Raw genomic sequence first — 20,505 nt, forward strand, 5'->3', positions numbered from 1 at the left:
AGGCAGACAGTCCCTTTCTTTTTGCTGTGCAATCTGTGGAGTATGAAGAGAAAACTGACAACTAAAGGATTCATATTTGTTTTGTTGAGGAGATGTGCAACTGTGGACTGTGTAAAGAGAAATAACCCGTACAATGAGATGGTTTGTACAGAGTAATACTTAATAAATAATAATAAAAAAAAAGTAAAACAAACATGCCAAGTTTCAAATTTCTCTGGAAGCATTTTAAGCAAAAATGTCTTTAACCTTGTCAAATCATTAAATTTGCATGCAATTTCTACTTAACAGGAAAAAAACAAAGAGAAGTGAAGCTGTTTAATAAAGCAAGAGATTTTTTTTTTTATTATTATTACTTCTTGTTAATTGCCTTGTGACCCTTACAGTTTATTCTGCCACGGTGCAGACGGTCACAAGAACAAGAACCTCTACTCTAAATATCTTCCAAATAGTGTTCTATTGTGTGTTTTTCCATCTAGGTATGCTTTTACTTTTTATTGGCACTGTGTTTGGGAACAACAATGAAGTCACTGCCAGTCAGATGCTTTCCAGATGGTATTGTATGATGGATCAAAATCCAGTACTTTTCTGCACTCATAATTCCATCAATTTTGACAAAATCCCCAACACCACTGGCTGAACTGCAGCCCCAAACCATGACAAAGCTTCCACCATGTTTTACAGATCTCTGCAGACACTCACCGCTGCACCCCTCTCCTGACCCGACCAATGATTTAAACCAAAAATTTCAAACTTGGATCCATCATTCCATAAGACCTGTTGCCAGTGATTTTCGGGGCAGTTCTTATGTAATCTGGCATACCTCAGCCTTTTCTCACCATTCCCCTTTGTTAAGAATGGCTTTTTAAAGCCACCCTTCCACTGAGACCACTTCTGATGAGGCTTTAGCAAACAGTAAATGAATCAACTGAAGCCTACAGAAAGACTAGAGAACTAGTGCTCAAAAATTACATCCTAGCGCCTTGGAAGCAAAATATAAATAAATGAGGATTAACTCATTTATTTGGCAGAAACTGTCATTTTCCAGCTCAGTTGTATCATGGACTTTTAAGAACAGTATATCACTCATTGAAGTTATTCAATTTATTCAATTAAACCATTGCCTTCAGCTTTGAATTTATTTCTGATGTTCATTTATTCTATTCTGAAATGGATTTAGAAAAAAAAAAAAAAAAAATCAGAAACTTCCTATTCACAGAGTTATTTGCAATCACTGTTGTTGATGTGCGACTGTCTTTAAACTACTTAAAACCAGCTAATGATAAAGAGCCCATCTACAGCTCGGTCAACAGGGAAATCTAACAGTTGGCGCATGATTATATGCAAAAGTAATTGCCCATTACAAACCAAAAACAGCTTCCAAATCCAATCACAGAAAACGAATACAATTTTCTCTCTGCCACAGACACCCTTCACTTTAAGCCTGTTTCCTCCTTTAACCTTTTTTTCTCTCTGAGATGAATATTGACTGCTTACAGAAGCCAATCTGGGAAAGCTTATTGTCTGCCACCTTAATGCCGGTCTGCAGACTTCAAAGAAGACTCATCTAGATTAAGTTCAGACACTCACCCACACAATCACTAGTCTGCCACTCCAGGCACTGGCCATAGGGAAAAGAGATGACGTATGCAGTGGAGTCGACGCAGCGCTGCACACTGCCACACCACATACACTCCATGGCCTGGCTGGTACAGTTGGCACAGTTGGTGTGCAGCGAGCAAGGCTTCTTACAAGATGGATGAGTACTCTGATTGGGGTTTCCTGGACAAAGAAAGAACAAAAAATAAATAAGTAAATTAAAAAAAATAAAACTTCAAGCGGATGAAATATTTACTTGTGTGTTTGGTTGTCTCACCAGTTGCCTTTTCACAGATGAGCCCATGGGCAGTAGAAGTGCATGGATTGGCCTTCAGGCCCGACACCTGAGGCTCCTCCAGGTAGGCACAGAAACCAGAGTCACTGGGCTCACCGGGCAGCCAGCGCAGACTGCTGTTAGTGAAGGGAGACATATCTTCCCAACCCCAGTATGACACATTGATCTTCCTCAGGCCCACCCAGGGAGACAGCCTCTGTGGAAAAATTGCAAAAAGCTAAACACATAAAGGCCTGAAAAGCTATTCAAATTTAAGATAAAATTTCATAGAAGTGCCTCCCTTTCTACTCCATCCTGCTATTTAAAAAAAAAAAAAAAATGAATGAATGCCTTCTGCATTTACACCTAGGAACCAAAGATGCTATTAACAGTCTGCTGGGAATAATTTCACAGATATGATTACTTATTTGCCTTCAGGATTCAACTTTTAATGTAATGGGAAAATGATGTGGAAAGGCATGTCAAGGTTCTGTTTGGAACAAACAGCCACGTTTCAACCCAGCAGACTGACAGTAAATGACATTCTCATGAATACAGCAGGCATGACCAAACTAAAATCATCAGTAGATGCCACAATTTTCTGTCACTGCAAGGAGAATAATGTAGCCGTGAGCAATGAGAAGAAGTGAGTTTGTCCAAAAGCGCATTTCCATTAAAGAAGCAGAAACCCTAATTATAATGTTGCTGTGAACATTTGTGTTTGTATTATTTGTAATATAGTATTAATCAGTATTTCTTTCAATGAACAAGTTTCTGCATCATATTATAGGGTTAAAAAAAAAACAAAAAACAAAACAATAAAAATGTAAACTTGAAGCTACATCAAGGAAATTACTCTGATCAAAAGAAAAACTAAATGCAGACCAAACTGTGCCTATGATTGTTCCTTCAGACAGAGAATCACACAGGCCTTACTAGCCCTGCATAAAGGAGGCAGAAGTGATGAGCGAATATCGCAGTCTGATTCATCAGGTGCAGTATTTCAGAAACATGGCTCTGTACAAACCGTACAGTCGGGAGGCAAAATGCTGGAGTGGTTAAAGGGTAAGAAAGCTAAAAGAATGGTTGCAATCAGATAAAATAGAGCAGTAGAAAAACTGATCACGAGAAAATCATCTCAGAATCAATAACTCAGAGTTAGAAAAAGGCTCCACCAGCAGCTAAATACCAAGGTGCAAACTGCATTTCTAGCACAAGAAACTGTTTCTAAATATAAGACATATTATATCTGCGCGCATAACTTAAAACAATACAACACCAACAAACCACAATCGATGTGTTGTCTATTCCTCTAATTGAACATTTTGTAAAGCCAGCAATGTCGCCTTTGTCAGTTTGATTTATGTGTACCTTCTCTTGTTGCTGGAGCTTCTTGAGCTCCTCAAGCACAAAGTCCACTTGTTTGGAAGTGGTCAGTGAAGCGATGTTGCCATTGAGGTTCTTGCAGTAATGCTGAGCGTTGTCGTAGCTCTCGTGACTGGAGTTGATCCTCAAACAGGCATCACCCACTTGGCTCCAACCCTCACTGCACTGTTGAGCTGGAAGAGTATGTTGAGAGGGTAATGACACTGGACCAAGAAAACAATCACTCTCCTTTAACTTTAACAGGAGGGGGGGGGGGGGGGGACTACATTGACATTATTTGTATTGTAAGCTAAAAACTAAATAATTAACTGAAAAATAATATTAGTTAAGTACTGCTCAACAGGGAGAACCATAATCCAAGAAAAATGAAAACAAAGAACTTAGAAAGCATAACAAACCACAGGGGACTAAGGATTTAGGGTTTAGCGTGTGTATGTGCGTGTGTATGTGTGGATGTCACTGATTTTGTTTGAGCGCAATTTGCACCCATTTGCTCTGTGCGCATTTTGTTTGTGCAATCAGCAGCTCCTTTTCAGGAATCAGAAATCCACACCCACATGCACACACACACACACACACAGGGATATTATTTTCAGCTCCCACTGCACTCCCCTTAGGCGACAGGGCTTCGTGAACTGAAAATTATGGATAAAGTGACAGCACTATCTCTTCAGATTCAGCCAGCGTCAACATCAACAACAGGGTGGGTGGGGGGGTAGCTGGTGAGAGGTAAACTAAATACACTGCCAGACCTCATAAACAACATCGGGATGACATCTAGAAAAATACATCTCTGCAAATCCCTGATACCGAGTTTAAGCCATATAAGCGGCAGCAGAAGAAATAAACTTGGTAAGTCATCATTAACGTCTACTAAAATAAAATTAATCAAGTATGCTTCCCTTCAGGTCTGCATGTCACTACAGTTTTTTAATACAGTAAACACAACAACCTATCTAACTGTTCTGTGTTACAGAGCACTCACACTCAAGTGTCTGTACATTAGATTTAAGATTTAAGACATAATTGCATTTATCTTGCATCTCCCACAGTGTCCCTCGTCTTTGCCTGGAATATTACGGAAAATCTGACCCCTCTGTCATGCGTGTGTAAGAACTAAATCCAAACCTTCTGTTTAATAAGGTGATGTGTTGGTGTGCACGGAAAGCTTACCAGGCAAAGCGTGGCACTGCGAGTGATTCTGATCCCAGTGACAGTTGAGATTCAATGAGCAGCTCTTGCAGTTGGCAAGCTTGCTGCACACCTGCTCATTGCGCACAGGACATTCAGTGAAGTTCTTCACGTTCTGCAGCGGCAGAGGAAAGAATCAATAGCGAAAGTGTCATTTTATGATAGAGCCCAAAGTTCCCCCATAGCCTGCCATGTTAAAATGCCTAACTTAACAGCTTTAAATAGCATGTTTACAGCATGGTACAAAAGACAGCTTTGTTCTCTATGAATAGTTCCCGTCCTTCATATACTTGTTTTATACTCATCCATATGGATACCAGTAAGGTGTGCCGACACGCGCAGCAGTAGCTGATACCATGTTTGTTGTGTTGGTGCCTATTTCCAACATTAATATTAAAATCATTTAACAAATAATCAAATGTTTATCCTTCGATTTAAAAATATGTGAAATTTAAGTATTTAATTCATCTGTTACTCAGCACCGAGTACCAAATGTCTGTCTGTGCACTGCACCTGTACTGTTTATGGACCCAGTTTGCTAACCAAACTTGTCGTGCTCATTTCTGGCTCAAAAAAGAAAAAGATGTCAGCAGCCAAAATAATGGTGGTTATGTCCATCTTTCATATACAGTCCATGTGCAAAAGCTTTTTCAACCTTAAGTGAAATGCTGTGATGTTAATATGTAGCACTGAATATTACAAAATGATCATACTAATGTGCTCGGCTCGCAAAACCCTTACTTAAAAGTGTATGCGTCCTTCTGTGCATGTTTGGAAGCTTAAGGGAACATGAGATCAGAAGCACACTGCTGCCCCCTGTTGGAAAACTTACAGAGGTACAGTTGCTAGAGGCAGAGATGCATTTCTTATCATCGCACCACTGGCACCCCTTGGTGTTTGCTGTACAGCTGGCACAATCTGAGAACCTGTAGCACCACTCATCCATTGTGACTAAAAAGAGATGGGGAGAAAGATAAGAGTGCAAGAATCGGTGTGTAAATAAGGGCAAAATACATCGAATTTCTGGAAAGAAAGCAGTTATTTTGGGATTTTGCTTGGTTTGTTTGTGACCAAACCAAACAAACTAAAGCAAGAATGCAAAAGGTCCTGAAGTTGTTCTCACCAGCTTTAGGGGGGCAAAATGGGGCAGGAGTCAGGCTGCCATTAGCCATTCTAACTTCCCAGGGGAGACAGCGGCCTCTGCTCCAGATGCAACGGACCCCTGGGCCAGCTTTCACGCACCCGTCCTCTGCCAAGAAGGCCTGGCAGCTAGGAGGTCGGTAAACAAGCACGTCATTCAGCAGCACACTGGAAAAACCCCCAAACACGTACATGGACCTGAGTAAGAAGAAAGAAAACAGAGTGTAAACTACAGCCAAAAAATTAAGATAAACTTGCCTTCTTTGCAATGGACTACTTTGTGTTTCTGCCATACTTTAATTAATAAAAGTAATTACCTAACCTTGTTTTTTGTTTAAGTAGGTAATTTTATTACATCGTTAATGCTGTGATATTGAACATTTCTTTATTATCCACAGAATATTTCAAATTTATGGTCAATTATTAAGTTTTCATAAGACTGAGTCATCCAAACTACAGTTAAATTAGTGCTGAGACTATTAAACTATTAGTAAAAGATACATCAAGTGGGCTTGGTCATTTTTCCATTAAACAAAACAGGATTATATCACAGAGAGAGCTTTCAAAGCCAATTTCACAATCCGTCTGGTTGATCTAGATGGAATTTCCAATGGAAACACTCACCCATTGCTAACCACAGCAGAGTGACCAAAGCGGTTGACATCCCTGTGCAGGTCCGGCTTGGGCAGGAGCCTCCACTCATCACAGGCTGAGGAAAACAAGATGTGCATGACTATTTTAGATTTGCTGTGTGATTAAATGTTAGCAAAGCAGATGGATTTGATTGTACTTTTGATTCCTGATTACAATAAGACACAAATTATAAAAAGGAAAGCAGATGGGAGCATAAAATCAACTCAGTTTGACTTTTACTCATATTACCTTTATTAACTTGAAACAGAATGACTAATCGAAAAAAAAGATTAAGCATTGTTCAGTAACAATAGGACTCCTACCGATGTCGTAGGCGAGGAAGTCGGCTGAGAAGCATTTGGCCCCATTGCTGAGTGATGTGTCATTGTGCGTGTTGCCTCCAAAAACGAGCAGAGTCCCACTGAGGAGCACAGCTGAATGCAAGTACCGTGGAAAGCTGCTTTCTCTCAGAATGAACCTGGAGGATGTGCATGACAAGCGTGTCAAGGACAACAGGGCCAAGGAGACATGCAACTCCCACAGTGTCATATATAGCCTGGAATGCATAATGAAACATGAGCGCAGCGAGAGTGCATTCATTTACCACGTCCGCGTGTTTACGTCATATCGGTAGAGGTCATCGACGAGGCCGTATTTGTTGGCGGGGAGTGCTTTATAGCCACCGTGAACGTAGATGCTGCCACTCCCGCTGTCATACGTGCTGCTGTGGCCATAGCCTCCCTGAGGAATGGCACCTTTAGTCTCAGGTACCAACCATGTATTGGACCCTAACAAGAAATCATACGCATAAATTTTTTATATGGAAGAAAAATTGTATTTAATTTTTTTTTAAAAAGCATTCCTACCAGTGGAAAAACAGCTGAGCTCCTATATCTCGGTACTTTAAAACAGACTTTCTAGGATGGTTAACACTGCTGTTGTTTGTACTTTATATGATTTCTGGATGTTGATTAGCTTTATTTTTTTTTTTTTTTTATTGTTCTCACTGAAAAAATAAAATAAAATAAATAGGACACTGACTCCACTATCCAAAAATTCAGTCATGAAATATGTTGTTTTTGGATTCACAAAGTATTTGCTGGCAGGTTTTAAATAATAAAAAAAATAGATTCCAAACAAATCTAAAAATTATGAGTGGGTACCATCTATTGCAGTCTGGAACCACAGCCATACTAGGTCTGCTTGCCAGGACTTTTAAATTTAACTCAGTGTTAAGGGAAAGATACAGACAGCTGATAGAGAAGAGAAACAAAATGTGAAGGAGTCTACACTTAAAAGCTGTGACTCACTCAGGTTGTACTCCTGAACATTGCTGATATAACTGTAGATGGGGGAGTAGCCAAAGATGACAAGCATGATAGTCTCGCCACTGTCCAGCAGAACACAGTGGGCTGAGTGTCCTTCCACAGCATATATCTGAGCTTGGGCCGGTGGGCCAACCACAGGGTTTCTCCGCTGCCACGTCCGATTGGGTACACTGAACACCCACAGCTCGTCAGTCACGTTTCCCCAGCCAGCTTCCAGTTTTCCACCAAACATGTAGATATCATCCTAAACATAGGAAGACATTTGCTTTAGTAGGCTAAAGGATGCGGTCATAGAATAGCCATAAAATGTGTTTGGCTGAAATTCCATCATTTAAGAAGTAAGACTTCCGATATTAAAGCCGTTCTTTTAAAAGAATTATTGGGGGGGGGGGGGGGTCCCTTGAGTTTCTGTTTTAAATATATAACATTTGGTTATTCAAAGAAATTAACAGTTAGCATCTGATCGCTTTTTTCACTCCTCCCAAATCTTACGGTTGTTTTCTAAATTCCTCCTGCTACTAGATAGGTTAAAGCATTTCTGTGTGTGTTTACCTGGCAGGCAGCAAGTGAGTGGCCATATCTTGGCACAGGGCCACTATTGATGGGAACTGTGTTCCAAATGCCACTCTCGAGGTTGTAGCTGCAGAGCAAAGAAAGACAATATTACACTTTAACTACATCTCCAACAAGCACCGAAAATGTTTACCATCTGCATGCCGAAAACAAATTAGACACATTCAGTTTGTTCCCCTGTGACTTCATATAAATGTTTACCTCGAGGTCTGCAGATTTAATCAAGCTGAACAAAAGGTAGCCGTTTCTTTCATGCAAAAGAAGGAGAAAAAAAAAAGTACCACTGCAGTCCAGCAGCTACTAAAAGTGATTTTGTTATGCTAAAAATCTAGCAAGCTGATGAATGCATACATTATTGTCGGTTGCCAGTCACATGCAAAAAAAAAAAAAAAAAAAAAAAGGAACACCTGGTCACATCATCACACATTGGTAATTTAAACAAGGCACTTTGGGAGCAACAGGAATCATAACACCTGGTGATGAACAAACACTGAGCAGATGGTGAGAGCTTGTCTGAGCAACAAAGATGAAAACCATCATCTAAACTGAAAGAGAACCCTGAGCATATGCCATATTTCACAGTTTTAACCAAAGTACTCCCAAAGAAATTTAGGATCTTAAGGATGCCGGAAAGGAGGAAAAGAGGAAGACAACAGAGAAGAGGATGTAGTGAAGGAGGACATGCAGAGGGTTGGTGTGACAGAGGAGGATGCTAGGGATCAGGCAGAAGAAGAGAAGGAGTGCCAAAGAAATTTGAGTGCGCCTTTCTTTCCTATGCTAAGTGTCATGAAATTAAGCTTGGTAGTTCTGGATGGCAAACACACAGACAAACAGCACTGATCACACACAATCTGAGACAGGATATGACTGATCACACCTGCAGACAAGTGCACTGGATTCATTTTAAAAAGTGGACTGGGTTAAAAAATACATATATATACACACAATATTAATACTCTGATTCTACCTGCAAACCTATTAAATGTTAAACCAGCATACAACCACCTAAACCACGGCCACCAACATGATTTTGGTCACCCACTTGGTAATTTCGAGTGACTTCTGCATAACTGGGGCAAAACACACATTAGCTGTCCTCATTAAGAAACTGGTGAAGAAAGTATAAGATCTTACCTAATGTCTTAGAGCGGAGGGAAATAACTGAATTAGAGGAGCAGTGATCCAATGCATATCTAAGTGAGGCAGAGGCGTAAAGTAGTGCCCCTTGACACCCCTGCTTTCAGCGAACTCTTCCACAGCACCATCTAAGTACTTTAAATATTAAATTCTCAATTTTGGCTTAATGAATGTAGGCCCTACACCTTCACAAAGTATGTCACGGATACTTTACCTCCCATCTGTCAATTTGTCGAGGAATAAAAGGAAATCTTTGCTTAGACATGCATTATGGGAGCATTCATAGTAATCTCAACCCTATCTGTACGGAACTGGTAGAAAAGTTGACAAGTCCATAAGCAGGGCATGATTTGGAGTCTGTTGATGTTTGACTGAACAAATTAATGAAAAAATAAATAAACAATGGTGTTTTTTTTTCCACTCAGAAACACAATAATATATTAAACTCTAAGCGAGAATAGTGCTTGAGGAAAAATCTCTTACTTACTTAAGAATCATCTGGAATGAGCTGTAGTTGAAAGTGTATCCCCCCACCACCCACATGACCTTTTCTTGCACCACAGCCTTATGTGAAGCTCTGGCAAGTGATGTGCCGAAGGGCTTGACGCTGGGGAGGACCCAGAAAGATTCTGTTGACGGTACAGTTAGCGAGCAGTCCGGGCCTGCAGGGACATACAGGTGAGCAGCGGAAGCAAAGAAATTATTGCCAAGGACAAAAAGATCAAAACAATCACAGATCTTCATATGTACATTTCCAAAATAAATAATTTTAAAGTCTCTTTTATAGCTATGACATTTCCTCTTAATCTTTCCAAGATGCAGTTCTTCATCAGCACCTGACAAATGCTTTCATAATTACTGAAACTCTGAAAAGGAAACACGCTGTTCTTAAACCTCAAAACCCATAAACTGGGGCACACCCTCAACAAACATGACAGGCGAGGAGGTGTAAATATATTAAACTGTGCAGACCACTGTTAATGAGTCTGTCAAGTTTCATCATGCAAAAGAATTTGGTTTCCTCCAGCTCAAGGCACATAATAGCACACTGTCACAGGGCTTATCAGCGTGTTGCTAATCAGCATTATAGTACGACACAACACATCTGTTCATGTTTGCCTGCACACACATTACGTCTTACAACATAAAACCATAGCAGTCTTGCAGACCGCAGCACACCTGAGAGGAGTGAATTTTATTACATCTGACTGCAAAAATAAGTTGAGAGATGGTGCATTACAAGCCTTTTTTTTTTTTTTTGATAAACTGAAGTTTCTATATCCTGCTATATGGTGCTTGGGAAACTGGGAAGTCACGGGGTTGGATCAGAGACAGTAGAACCATTCCAAATGACCTAAAGTGTGTTTTGTTTTGTTGGTGTTTATTTTAGCATCTACAAAAGATCTGGAACTTGCTCCCACCTTGCCAGCTGTCATTGCAGACACAAAGCTTCTCCCCTGTGAGGTCGCAGTAGCCGTGGTCGGGGCTGCCGCAGTTGTTTCTGCAATAAGGGATGTCACAGGCCTCTCCTTTCCAGTACTTGTCGCATTCACAGTACACTCTGCTGGCAGCTGAGTTCCCAGGTGTGCATTTCCCGTGGCCGGAGCAGTTATTGGGACAAGAGTTGATCCTGGACAGAGATGATTTGATTTACCACTCCACAGTATGCACTACTTAGCTATGTAGACTGAGGATGACTGAGGGGTGTTATTGGTGAGTGGAATAAAAGTTGAGACATAAGAACTCATTAGCAGGTCACTAGAAAAGCAGCTATATAAAGACACGAAAGACAGGAAACAGTCTGCTGCAGTCTATAATTAGAAAGAAAATTAATAATTTGAATTGTGATGTTAATTTGCTCACAAAGTAAGTACTTACGAGTAAAATATTTCAAATCCTGTTAGGTTATAGGCAGCGTCACTGAAAAAGTGTAGTAGTGCGTAGCCTGAAGTCGTCTCAACCTCAGGAACCGTCTCATTACCTCGTATCTCGGGCACAATGAGACCGCTGTATAGAAATGCAGAAAATGCATCAGTATCACTTTCTTGAAATCCACACCAGTTCTAAATTGCAATAACACATCCACAGCTCTCTGTAATTGACTTGAAATTCTTGTCGCACGTGTGTGGACATTTCTGACTAAACAAAGGCAAAAGAAGGTCTCAAGGCCATGACTCAAAAATTCATTTGACAAGCTACTGTTTCAATTTTTTTTTTTTTCTGGAAGAAAAAAAAACAAAACAAACCAATACTGATTTGTTACAAGTACACACATAGGATACCACCGTAAAAGAATAAGTACAGCAATTCATCTGCATTGGGAACTAAGACAAAAGCCACTCACCTGAAAACAGCAACTAGAGGAGCATATATCGAATCTCCGTCATAGACATACATGTGGTCCCAGCTACATTCTGTGGCAAAGTGATTGAATCTTAAGCGAAGAACCGCATTTGGACTGAAGAAGGAAGAAAACAATAAAAATGACAGTTCAGGTTTCAATGGAAAGTAAATGGATTGGCATTTTTGTAGCGTTCTTTAGTCTTACTGACCATTCAAATTACAAGTCACACTGACCCATTAAAGCATATTTATACAGAGTTTTTACTTTTCCTTGGGAAATATTGCTTCATCTATTACCTACTCAGTAACCAATGAATGCAATTTAGGGTTCAATGTCTTATCCGAGGACACTTCAACATGCAGTTGGTCTATGATTTGTAGATGTCCCACTTGATCTCATGAGTCACAGTCTAGTAATGAGCAGCATGTAAACCTTAACTGTTTAGATCAATGGCTGTTAAACATGGCCAGGGACCCTGTACAGGGGGAAAGTTTTCCAATAAGCCCATCTTCAGTCATAACACTACTTTAGTTGGTTTTGGCCAAACATCATTTGACAAAGTGGACTGACTCAAATATTTCTTCAAGCTCAACAGATAGTTAGCTGTCTAATAAGCCCAGCTGCAGCAGCAAAAACGTGTGGTTACACCCTGAGGGAAGTGAGTGATTTCATAATAGACTGATATGACGTGCCACAATTCAGTTTCTATTGGCCCAAGGATACCACAGGAGGAAGTTAATTGGGAAATGCTTTAAAACAAAAAAACTGGCATACATGTTCCCTATATATATATATATATATATATATATATATATATATATATATATATATATATATATATATATATATATATATATATATAGATATATATATATATATATATATATATATATATATATATATATATATATATATATATATATATATATATATATATATGCACTTTTAAAGATGCAGGGAAATTTTATGATTTACAACAAATTATTCTAAGGACCCACTGGCTACGGTTTGTGGACACAGGGTGGTCTCGGGAATACACTCTGAGAACCAGTCCTTTACATTACTTCAAGATGCTAAGAAGCATTCAAATTCAAACTTCTCTTTAAATTAATAGCACTCTTGAATGATTTATTCTGTTTCGAATCAGTCTTAGTGGATCTAAACTGTTTACTGCCATGGTGGTAACAAAGTCTCCTAATGGGTCTGTCCTCAGAGCAACCGCTGTCACCATGACAATAAATAGCATCAACGGATAAAGGTTTTTCCTTTCTCTGAATTATGACGCTCATTAATAGCATCATTCATATTGAACCTTCAAAATGCCAGAGCCAACTTTACACTGCATTATGTAAACAACAAAAGTATACCTGTCTCCATAGAGATGCTGATCAGCTTGAATTAACCGCATTAATCAGTTTGCACTACATAATAGACTCTGCATGCTCAGCTTCCATACAAGATTTATAAATTTAAATAAGTACTTACTAGCCCTCTATGAGCCAGGTGCACTTGGTTTTGTACTTGTAGTTGACTGGACCATCAGTGAGGTATCCCGAGGGTTCTGTCAACCTGGAAGATCACAATCATCAATCAGGTAGAACAGGTGTCATTATTAATTGAATGATATGAAGAACAGATATGAAGCTGTAACAACAAATATGTATGCAGGTAGGTCTGTTGGTACGTCTTTAAAGATCTCATGTCTTGGTACAAAATTTCCCATAAATGTTGACATGTGTGTCCAAATAGAGCACCACACAGTGCATTCAAATTCAATGACTCAATTTAAGACCCCAAATAAAACTGGCTTGTCTCTTCAAGGCAAGTCCCAGTCAACCAAATTATCCAATCACTTGTCTCTTGAAAAAGGTCCCCCAAAAAAAAATAAAAAATAGCAGTGTGTCACAATGATAGATGTCTTCTGAATGGGCATGCATCACTGCCCCATATCACAAGAATTTACAGTTAAACATTCACCACCCAGACCTGGAACAGTGATGTGTTTGCTGTTCTGCAAAAGATTGTACTTTGTTACCTGGATGAAAAAAGCAGACAAAATACTATGGCTTAGATTTGATAACTCAAATCCTTCCTTGTATTTTTTAATTTTTATTTTGGAAGCATCACATTACACATCAGCCTCTCCCTTTGTGTCCTTGGGAATTGTTTCAATTGCATTAATTAGTCTACTTTTCACTTCGGTGTTACTAGCATAACTGACTAAAGATTGGTTGTAATTCATAAATACAGAATGACGTGTGTAAGATTCAGATAAGAATGCATCATAGAAGCACATGGTATGATAAAGACATGGTTGAGCTGTATTTACAGTCTTATAACTAACTCCTGAAGGTGAACCCTGAACACAAGGCAACTAGCAAAGTGTTTGGGTTGTGCAGGATTAGCCTTTTCCAGGGAAACACTGTCCTCTTCAAGAGTCCATCCTTCAACATACCAAGACTGTGTATTTGTTTTTTTTAATACTATAGCACAGCACTAGCACTAGAAACTAATCAGTGATCTACTTTCAAGAAACAAATTCACACTTGCTGGTCCCGGGCAGTAATGAGTTAATGTTTTTATTCTAATGATAACAGAGAGACTAAGAGATACAGATTCATTACAGTTTGTTTGCTGCTGATGGGAGCTTATTCCCTGAAAACATGCCTGATGACAACCCAAACAAAACCCAGAGCACATCGAAGCAGGGGTAATTACTGTGATCGAGGTACTCCTGTTCCACAGAGTGCTCCTTAAGTGTGCCAAAAGGCCATTATAAGCACCTGTCAAGATGAACATTGTTATTATTATACCGCGTGAACATTTGAATCTTTGGTCGTTTTGTCACTTTGTCTCTGCCTTCTTCCTTCAGTACTATGCACACAACCCTTAACTTAGTGTACCTATGACTATGTAGCCTTGACATCTCCCTGTGCAGATCAGCAGAAGAACAGTTAAAAATATCACCACATCAGTTGAAGGATTTATGTTAAAGTTAGTTGATGACAGATGTTTTCTCACATCCACTGTGGCCTCTACCTTTGTAAAAAATAAAAGCCAGTGGGACTTATATGTTTAACGTCTGTATATGGAATCAATACCAGAAAGTTGGACCCAAAGTCAATAGTCATAGTACAGTCTCTTTTCTACCTCATGTTCTCATGTGGTGACTGAACTGAACCTGGCAAAGGCAACAGTCATTTACTGATCACCTTTTTTCCTTTTTTTTTTTTAATACTTTGAAGATGATAGGATAAATAATAAATGCAGCGGAAACATTCAAAATGATCATAAAACTCAGGCACCAGTTAGCCTCTTTAAAGTTAATAAAACTGAAGTGTTTGCAGGCTTTCTCTCATTAACACCACATTTCCCAAAAAGCTGAATGCACACAAGTGTTTGTCCAGCGGAAATTATTCCCACCGATCACTGCTGTTTAAAGGATAAACAGCAGTTACTAGGTCAAAGTGGATTCTAACCTACTTTAGCAGGAATAGATCACTTATATATTTGACAGTCGATCAAATGATTTAAATTATGGACACTTACTTGAACCTCCCCTGGCAGTGCTGGCACTGGTCTCCTACCCATCCCCGGTCGCAGACGCAGGATCCGTTGATACATTTTCCAGAGAGGCAGCTCTTTTCACACGCTTTCGCCGGGGATGCGTGTGTGACCAGTACAAAGTAAAACAAAACGTAGACCACCAAGTATCTGCTGATACCTCTCAAATCGCTGTGGATGGCCAGTTTGGGTCCAAAAAGAGAGAGTTCAGCTTTACAATTCCCCCCAGGATCCATTTTTTTTCCCTTCTCCCCCAAAGACCGGGGCCTTGATCCTTGGTCTACTCCGGGAGAAAGCCTCGGATATTCAGGATGTTTTAATTACAACAAAGAAGTCCTGCATATTCGTTGAGTGATGTGCATACTTAAATGGAGGGCTTAGCTAAGCCTGCTTACAAAGCTTTAGAGAAAATGGCTAAGAAATCGCAATGTTAGCTAAAGTGTTTACAAAAGCTGCTTGGTTAACCGCATGCATAGATTTGGAGTGGGAGGAATTCCCTTCACCCTACCTCTTGTTGGAAGAACCTACCTAAAAAGCCAACCATCGATTAAAGCTATTCAAGTTAGCTCATTCGGTGACTAGTTAAAACATCATTTGTTAGCATATGTAGCTCATTGGTTGCCTGGCCCCTGCTAGGTAATCTAATGTTACTGCATTGATTCAATACCATTCTCTCCCAAATGCCATTTGAGCAGCCATTTTAATGCGTAAACAATCCCACGGACTAAAAAAGGGATGTACACTGGAACATACGACAGTCCTTCCACAGGTCGCAACACTTTGCCCGGATATTTTCCACAGACGAACAAAGGGGTTGTAGCGTGTTAAGCTCAGGACCCAGAGAGAAAGCTGCCGCAGTGAACATGGATGTGGTGCGATGTGGAAACAGCAGAGCTATTCTTGCCGACCGGAGAGCACTGGGCAAACACTTTGAACCGTTGTTGTTCCTGTAAGTCTATTCCCAAAACGGCTGCGGCATCCTCAAACGTAGGTTTTCTTGGCGACAGTGTCTGGTGTTGTGTCGTTGTGTTCCAGTGTGGGGAAAATCGCGTCGTTGCTCTAAAAACATGCCAAGAACTACGGCTGCGATGGATCTACTAGCGCAGCGACACTAGACAGTTCCTCAGGTTAAAGAAAAACCAAACACAGCATGCGCATGCGCACTGGAATGGCGTTCATTTAAAGGTAGAGCGGCAGAAATGTTCGGGGCTAACCTATGCGGCAATTAAAATCTATTACGTTTTATAAGGTCAGGCACACTGACATATTCTTATTCTTAAAGCATCTCAAAAGCAGAAACCAATAACTTACGGAACATCTGTTATTTGGTTTTAGTTTGGTTTGGTTTTCCCTTTATTCCTCCATTAATCAATAAGATGAAGAAGAAGAAATTCTTTGTCATTGCACATTTCCATGCAACGAAATTTTGTTTGAGAGCTCTCCCTTTTTTCACAGCAGCATATAAATGAGAACAAGATATAAATTCTACAAGCATATAAATAAGAACAAGAAAGAAGAACAGAAACAAGAAAATAGCCGCAAATATAAATAAATATAAATAGCAACAAAAATAAGATAATACAGGGCCAAATGTCCATAAAGTGTGGATGCGGATTAAAGTGCAGAGTGTGAAGTGCAAAGTCCAGTAAGATACAAAGTGTCAAGTCCATCCTCTGGCTTGCGGCAGAGCTTTTACGGCTCTGTGGAGGAAGCTGTGTTCTTTCTGTCTGTGCCCTCATGACCCTGAGCCTGCCATTGGGGAGGGTGCCAAAAAGACATTGGCCAGGGTTTGTGTAATCTGTGTAAACCTGATTTTTTTTTTTTTTCCGGCTCTTTTTCTCAGCTGGGCAGAGTGGATTTGGTCCAGGTTTGGGAGAGAGGCACCAACGATCTTCGATGCGGTCTTAATGATCCGCTGCAGGTATTTTCTCTCTTCTGAGGTGCAGCTGGAGAACCACACCGTGCATCCATAGCTCAAGACACTTTCTATGGTGTACCAGTAAAAGTTGGTGAGGAGTTTTCGTGGGAGCGCAGTTTTTAAGAGTCTCTGTGTTCACTTCTCTGTTTACTAGATGTTACATCTCTCTCCATATTTAATAAATGTGGTGCAAAAATAAGGCTTTTTTCCCCACCCTTTGCAAATCATTTCCTGTTATTTAGACCTAGAAAGATAAAATGTGTAGATTTTTTAAAGATAATTTAAGTACTGTATAGTGATTTCAAAAACACATGTTACAACAATTTATTTTCAAAATATTTATATATTTTTTAATCTTCTGTCCCTTATAGAGGACTTAGCAGTCTTGTTTGATCACAGAATGATTGGATGTAATGATATTGTTTCAATTTTTGTTTGGATTTCTGGTAAAAATATATTTTTATTTCATGAATGTTAACATGGCTAGCTGAAGGAAACATCTCAATGCAAACTAATTTAAACAAATAACTTATCATAGACAAGCTTTTTATTATTATTATTATTATTATTATTATTATTATTAATATTATTACTACGCTCCGTTTTGTTCACCTCATATTCACCTAAACCTGGGTTGTCATGTCGTGTCACCCATGGCACTATAACAGTGATCATTTACTCAGAACTGTGGAAGTGGAGTCACACATCATCCTTCCATGGTCTCTGCAGATTGAGGCAGCTTTGTTGCATTCTGTTTAAGAGAGGTCTGAATCTTTTAAAGTTTTAATGCTGCCTTCAGAGATGAGCACCTCCCTCTGGTTGTGTGCTCTGAGATAATACATGCATGTAATTTAAAAAGTAAGATAAGATAAGATAAGATAAGATAAGATAAGATAAGATAAGATAAGATAAGATAAGATAGTGTTTATTTGTCACATGCACAGTTATACACAGTACAATGCACAGTGAAATGTATTTTGTACCTGCAACCATATATACACACACATATAAATAAGAAGAATAAAAATAAAAAAAAAGTAATTCACACTATACACTATACTCTATATACTATACACTATACACACTTTTTAAATTATAATATTTACACTGTGCAATAATGGTCCAGTTAGGGCTCAGAGTTGAGCAGACGGATGGCTTGTGGGTAAAAACTCTTCTTCAACCTTTTAGTCTTAGTCCTCAGGCAGCGGTAACGCCGGCCTGATGGGAGCAGGGAGAAGAGAGAGTGTCCGGGGTGGCTGGGCTGTTTTAGGATCTTCATGGCCCTCAGCCTGCAGCCAGTAACAGTGGAAGGTATGTTGCAGTAACATTAACATAAACTATGTGTAGCGTATGGGATTTATTAGGTCCCTAGGAGATTCAGCAGTACTGGGAATAGTGGATGTGTTAGTGGGAGGTGCAAAAGGCCAAGTGTAGTAGGCCTCTTTGTCTTGCTTAATGAAGGAGGCAGACTTAACACAGTCCTCCAAGCTATAAATGTACCACTTGTGAATTATATTTTGAGGTTTTGTCACTCATAAGTGCACCTGGTGCAGTAGGTGCTAGTGTGTTGTAGGAAAAGTTTAACAAAAGTCTCTTGTCCAGGCTGGATGAGTTACTGATTAGTTAATAGTTACTGATTAGCTGATTACCTGTTAACTTGGGGCTGGATGCTCAAAGTAGTTCTTCAGGAATCACAAACCTTTATATGCCTGGGCTGTGTGGACTTGAATAGCTGGTATTTATTCATGTATATAAGATAAAGCTTATGATATTTTTATGTTACATTTATGCTATGTGCGACTATATTTTTTTTCTCTTTCAAATTCCAGTCAAGTGCTGATTATTATCCGCTTGTGTTTTAAATGTTTAATACTTTTGAAAAATATAGTTTGTTCTGTTTGGTGTTTTGTGCTAATGATTTTTAACCCCGGTTCTTTTGTCTTCTTCAGGGTTTCCTGGTGGCAGCCAGTGTGCACACTTGAGGCAGTATAGTGGCCCCTGTCTTTATAGTAATATTGGAGTTTTAGCACGGGTGGTAATGTTAATAGTGTCCCACATTGTGCTGCAACCTCTGTCTGTCCTCCTGTTTTCTAACTTAATCTTTAGCAGGATCGATGGATGTTTTATTTTATTAATTGATTTGCATTTTTACATATATCTGTAATTAATAAAATTGATTGTAACAGTGCTTGTACTGGACATTTTTGAATGCAACATAGCAGTAACCCCTTTAGAGGGCCACATATATACTGCACGTCTCAGCAGATTTGCAGTGTTTTCTAAACACTACATTTAAGCGGTTAGAAAAGTCATATTGTGCTATAGTGCAATAGATTAACATGATTTATTATAAAGCTCCATATTACCTTATTAACTTACATTCATACATTTTCTGTGGGTTGTTTTTTTTTTCTTTGTTTTTGCCCATTTTACTGGACCTGATTATTCTGGAGGTGATAGTAAGAAAACTATTCAGCAAAACTCTCAAAAAATATTTGGTGAGACTGTGTGCAGGTCAGCTCGTGGTTTGGATATGATTTTTAATAATTTGCTCTGGATAATTTTAGCAGCCACACTACACTGGCTTAAAGTACATGTACTGCTGGGTCAATTTGTCTGCAGAGACCCTGTTACTCTCTGACACTAATGGTTGGTAAAATAAATCAGCGATGGGGTCATGCTGTGACCGCGGCTTTTTTAAAAAGTCATTTATCTCTCAAATGTTTGAAGATACTCTATTGTGACTGTGCCCTACGTTAGACTGAGTGTGTCTCTGTGGAGAGGCACTTGTCTTTGTTTGAGAATGGGGCTTCCTATTGTGGTGCCAGCTGCCAAGCTGACACACAGTGAAGTATGCAGTTGTTGGATGCAGCTGTGAAGAGTGATATGAGAGGTTTCCTTTTGTTTTTGTATACCGCAACATATGGTGAGTCATAGACAGATGGACCCTGGTATCTGCAATTAGCTTATTGTAGCTCGCCTTGTAGTTTTGCCTTATTTGATTATATTTGGTACACCAAGATAGTGGTGTTTAGCTTAGCTTGTACCAGAATGATGGATAGTGAAAAGTTTGTAGGAGGAGAGGAACTTCTCATGATTCGAAACACACCATATTATCTGTCAAAGGAACAACTGGGTGGCTGCAACGGTCTGGCCGAGCATTTGATTATGTCCATGTGTTCTAGACTTCAAGCAGTTCTTCCTACTATCCTTATATTTAAAATTATATTAGTTTGTCCAGTTATTTTGGGGAAAAAAATGGGTGACTACATATAAAATGTATGTAATTCCTAAATAGTTAATGCATTACTTTTGTTAAACCCCCTGACCCCCCTGATTGTTTGATTTGAAATCCACTGCGGCAGTGAACAGAGGGAAAACTACAATAATGGTGTCTTTGTCCCAGTTGTATTTTTTGGTT

The 20,505-nt window shown here is 39.4% G+C and overlaps 1 protein-coding gene across 1 annotated transcript in view; it reads right to left on the reverse strand.

Annotated features, from left to right (window-relative positions):
- The window catches only part of atrnl1b (attractin-like 1b), a 65,335-nt gene extending 49,036 nt beyond the window's left edge, over positions 1-16,299 (reverse strand). Inside the window, exons 1-17 of the mRNA XM_030754822.1 lie at positions 15,152-16,299; positions 13,088-13,171; positions 11,603-11,716; positions 11,137-11,265; positions 10,680-10,888; positions 9,746-9,920; positions 8,101-8,188; positions 7,531-7,792; positions 6,825-7,008; positions 6,544-6,698; positions 6,212-6,296; positions 5,571-5,785; positions 5,280-5,398; positions 4,430-4,562; positions 3,242-3,429; positions 1,874-2,087; positions 1,588-1,779 (exon numbers count right to left, since the gene is read on the reverse strand). Coding sequence (XP_030610682.1) covers positions 1,588-1,779; positions 1,874-2,087; positions 3,242-3,429; positions 4,430-4,562; positions 5,280-5,398; positions 5,571-5,785; positions 6,212-6,296; positions 6,544-6,698; positions 6,825-7,008; positions 7,531-7,792; positions 8,101-8,188; positions 9,746-9,920; positions 10,680-10,888; positions 11,137-11,265; positions 11,603-11,716; positions 13,088-13,171; positions 15,152-15,402 — 2,797 coding nt within the window. The 5' untranslated portion in view covers positions 15,403-16,299. The remainder of the gene's footprint in view (positions 1-1,587; positions 1,780-1,873; positions 2,088-3,241; positions 3,430-4,429; positions 4,563-5,279; positions 5,399-5,570; positions 5,786-6,211; positions 6,297-6,543; positions 6,699-6,824; positions 7,009-7,530; positions 7,793-8,100; positions 8,189-9,745; positions 9,921-10,679; positions 10,889-11,136; positions 11,266-11,602; positions 11,717-13,087; positions 13,172-15,151) is intronic.
- Positions 16,300-20,505: the final 4,206 nt, after the last annotated feature.

The sequence above is a fragment of the Archocentrus centrarchus genome, chromosome 19 (assembly GCF_007364275.1).
Source record: "Archocentrus centrarchus isolate MPI-CPG fArcCen1 chromosome 19, fArcCen1, whole genome shotgun sequence".
NCBI classification, from domain to species: Eukaryota; Metazoa; Chordata; class Actinopteri; order Cichliformes; family Cichlidae; genus Archocentrus; species Archocentrus centrarchus.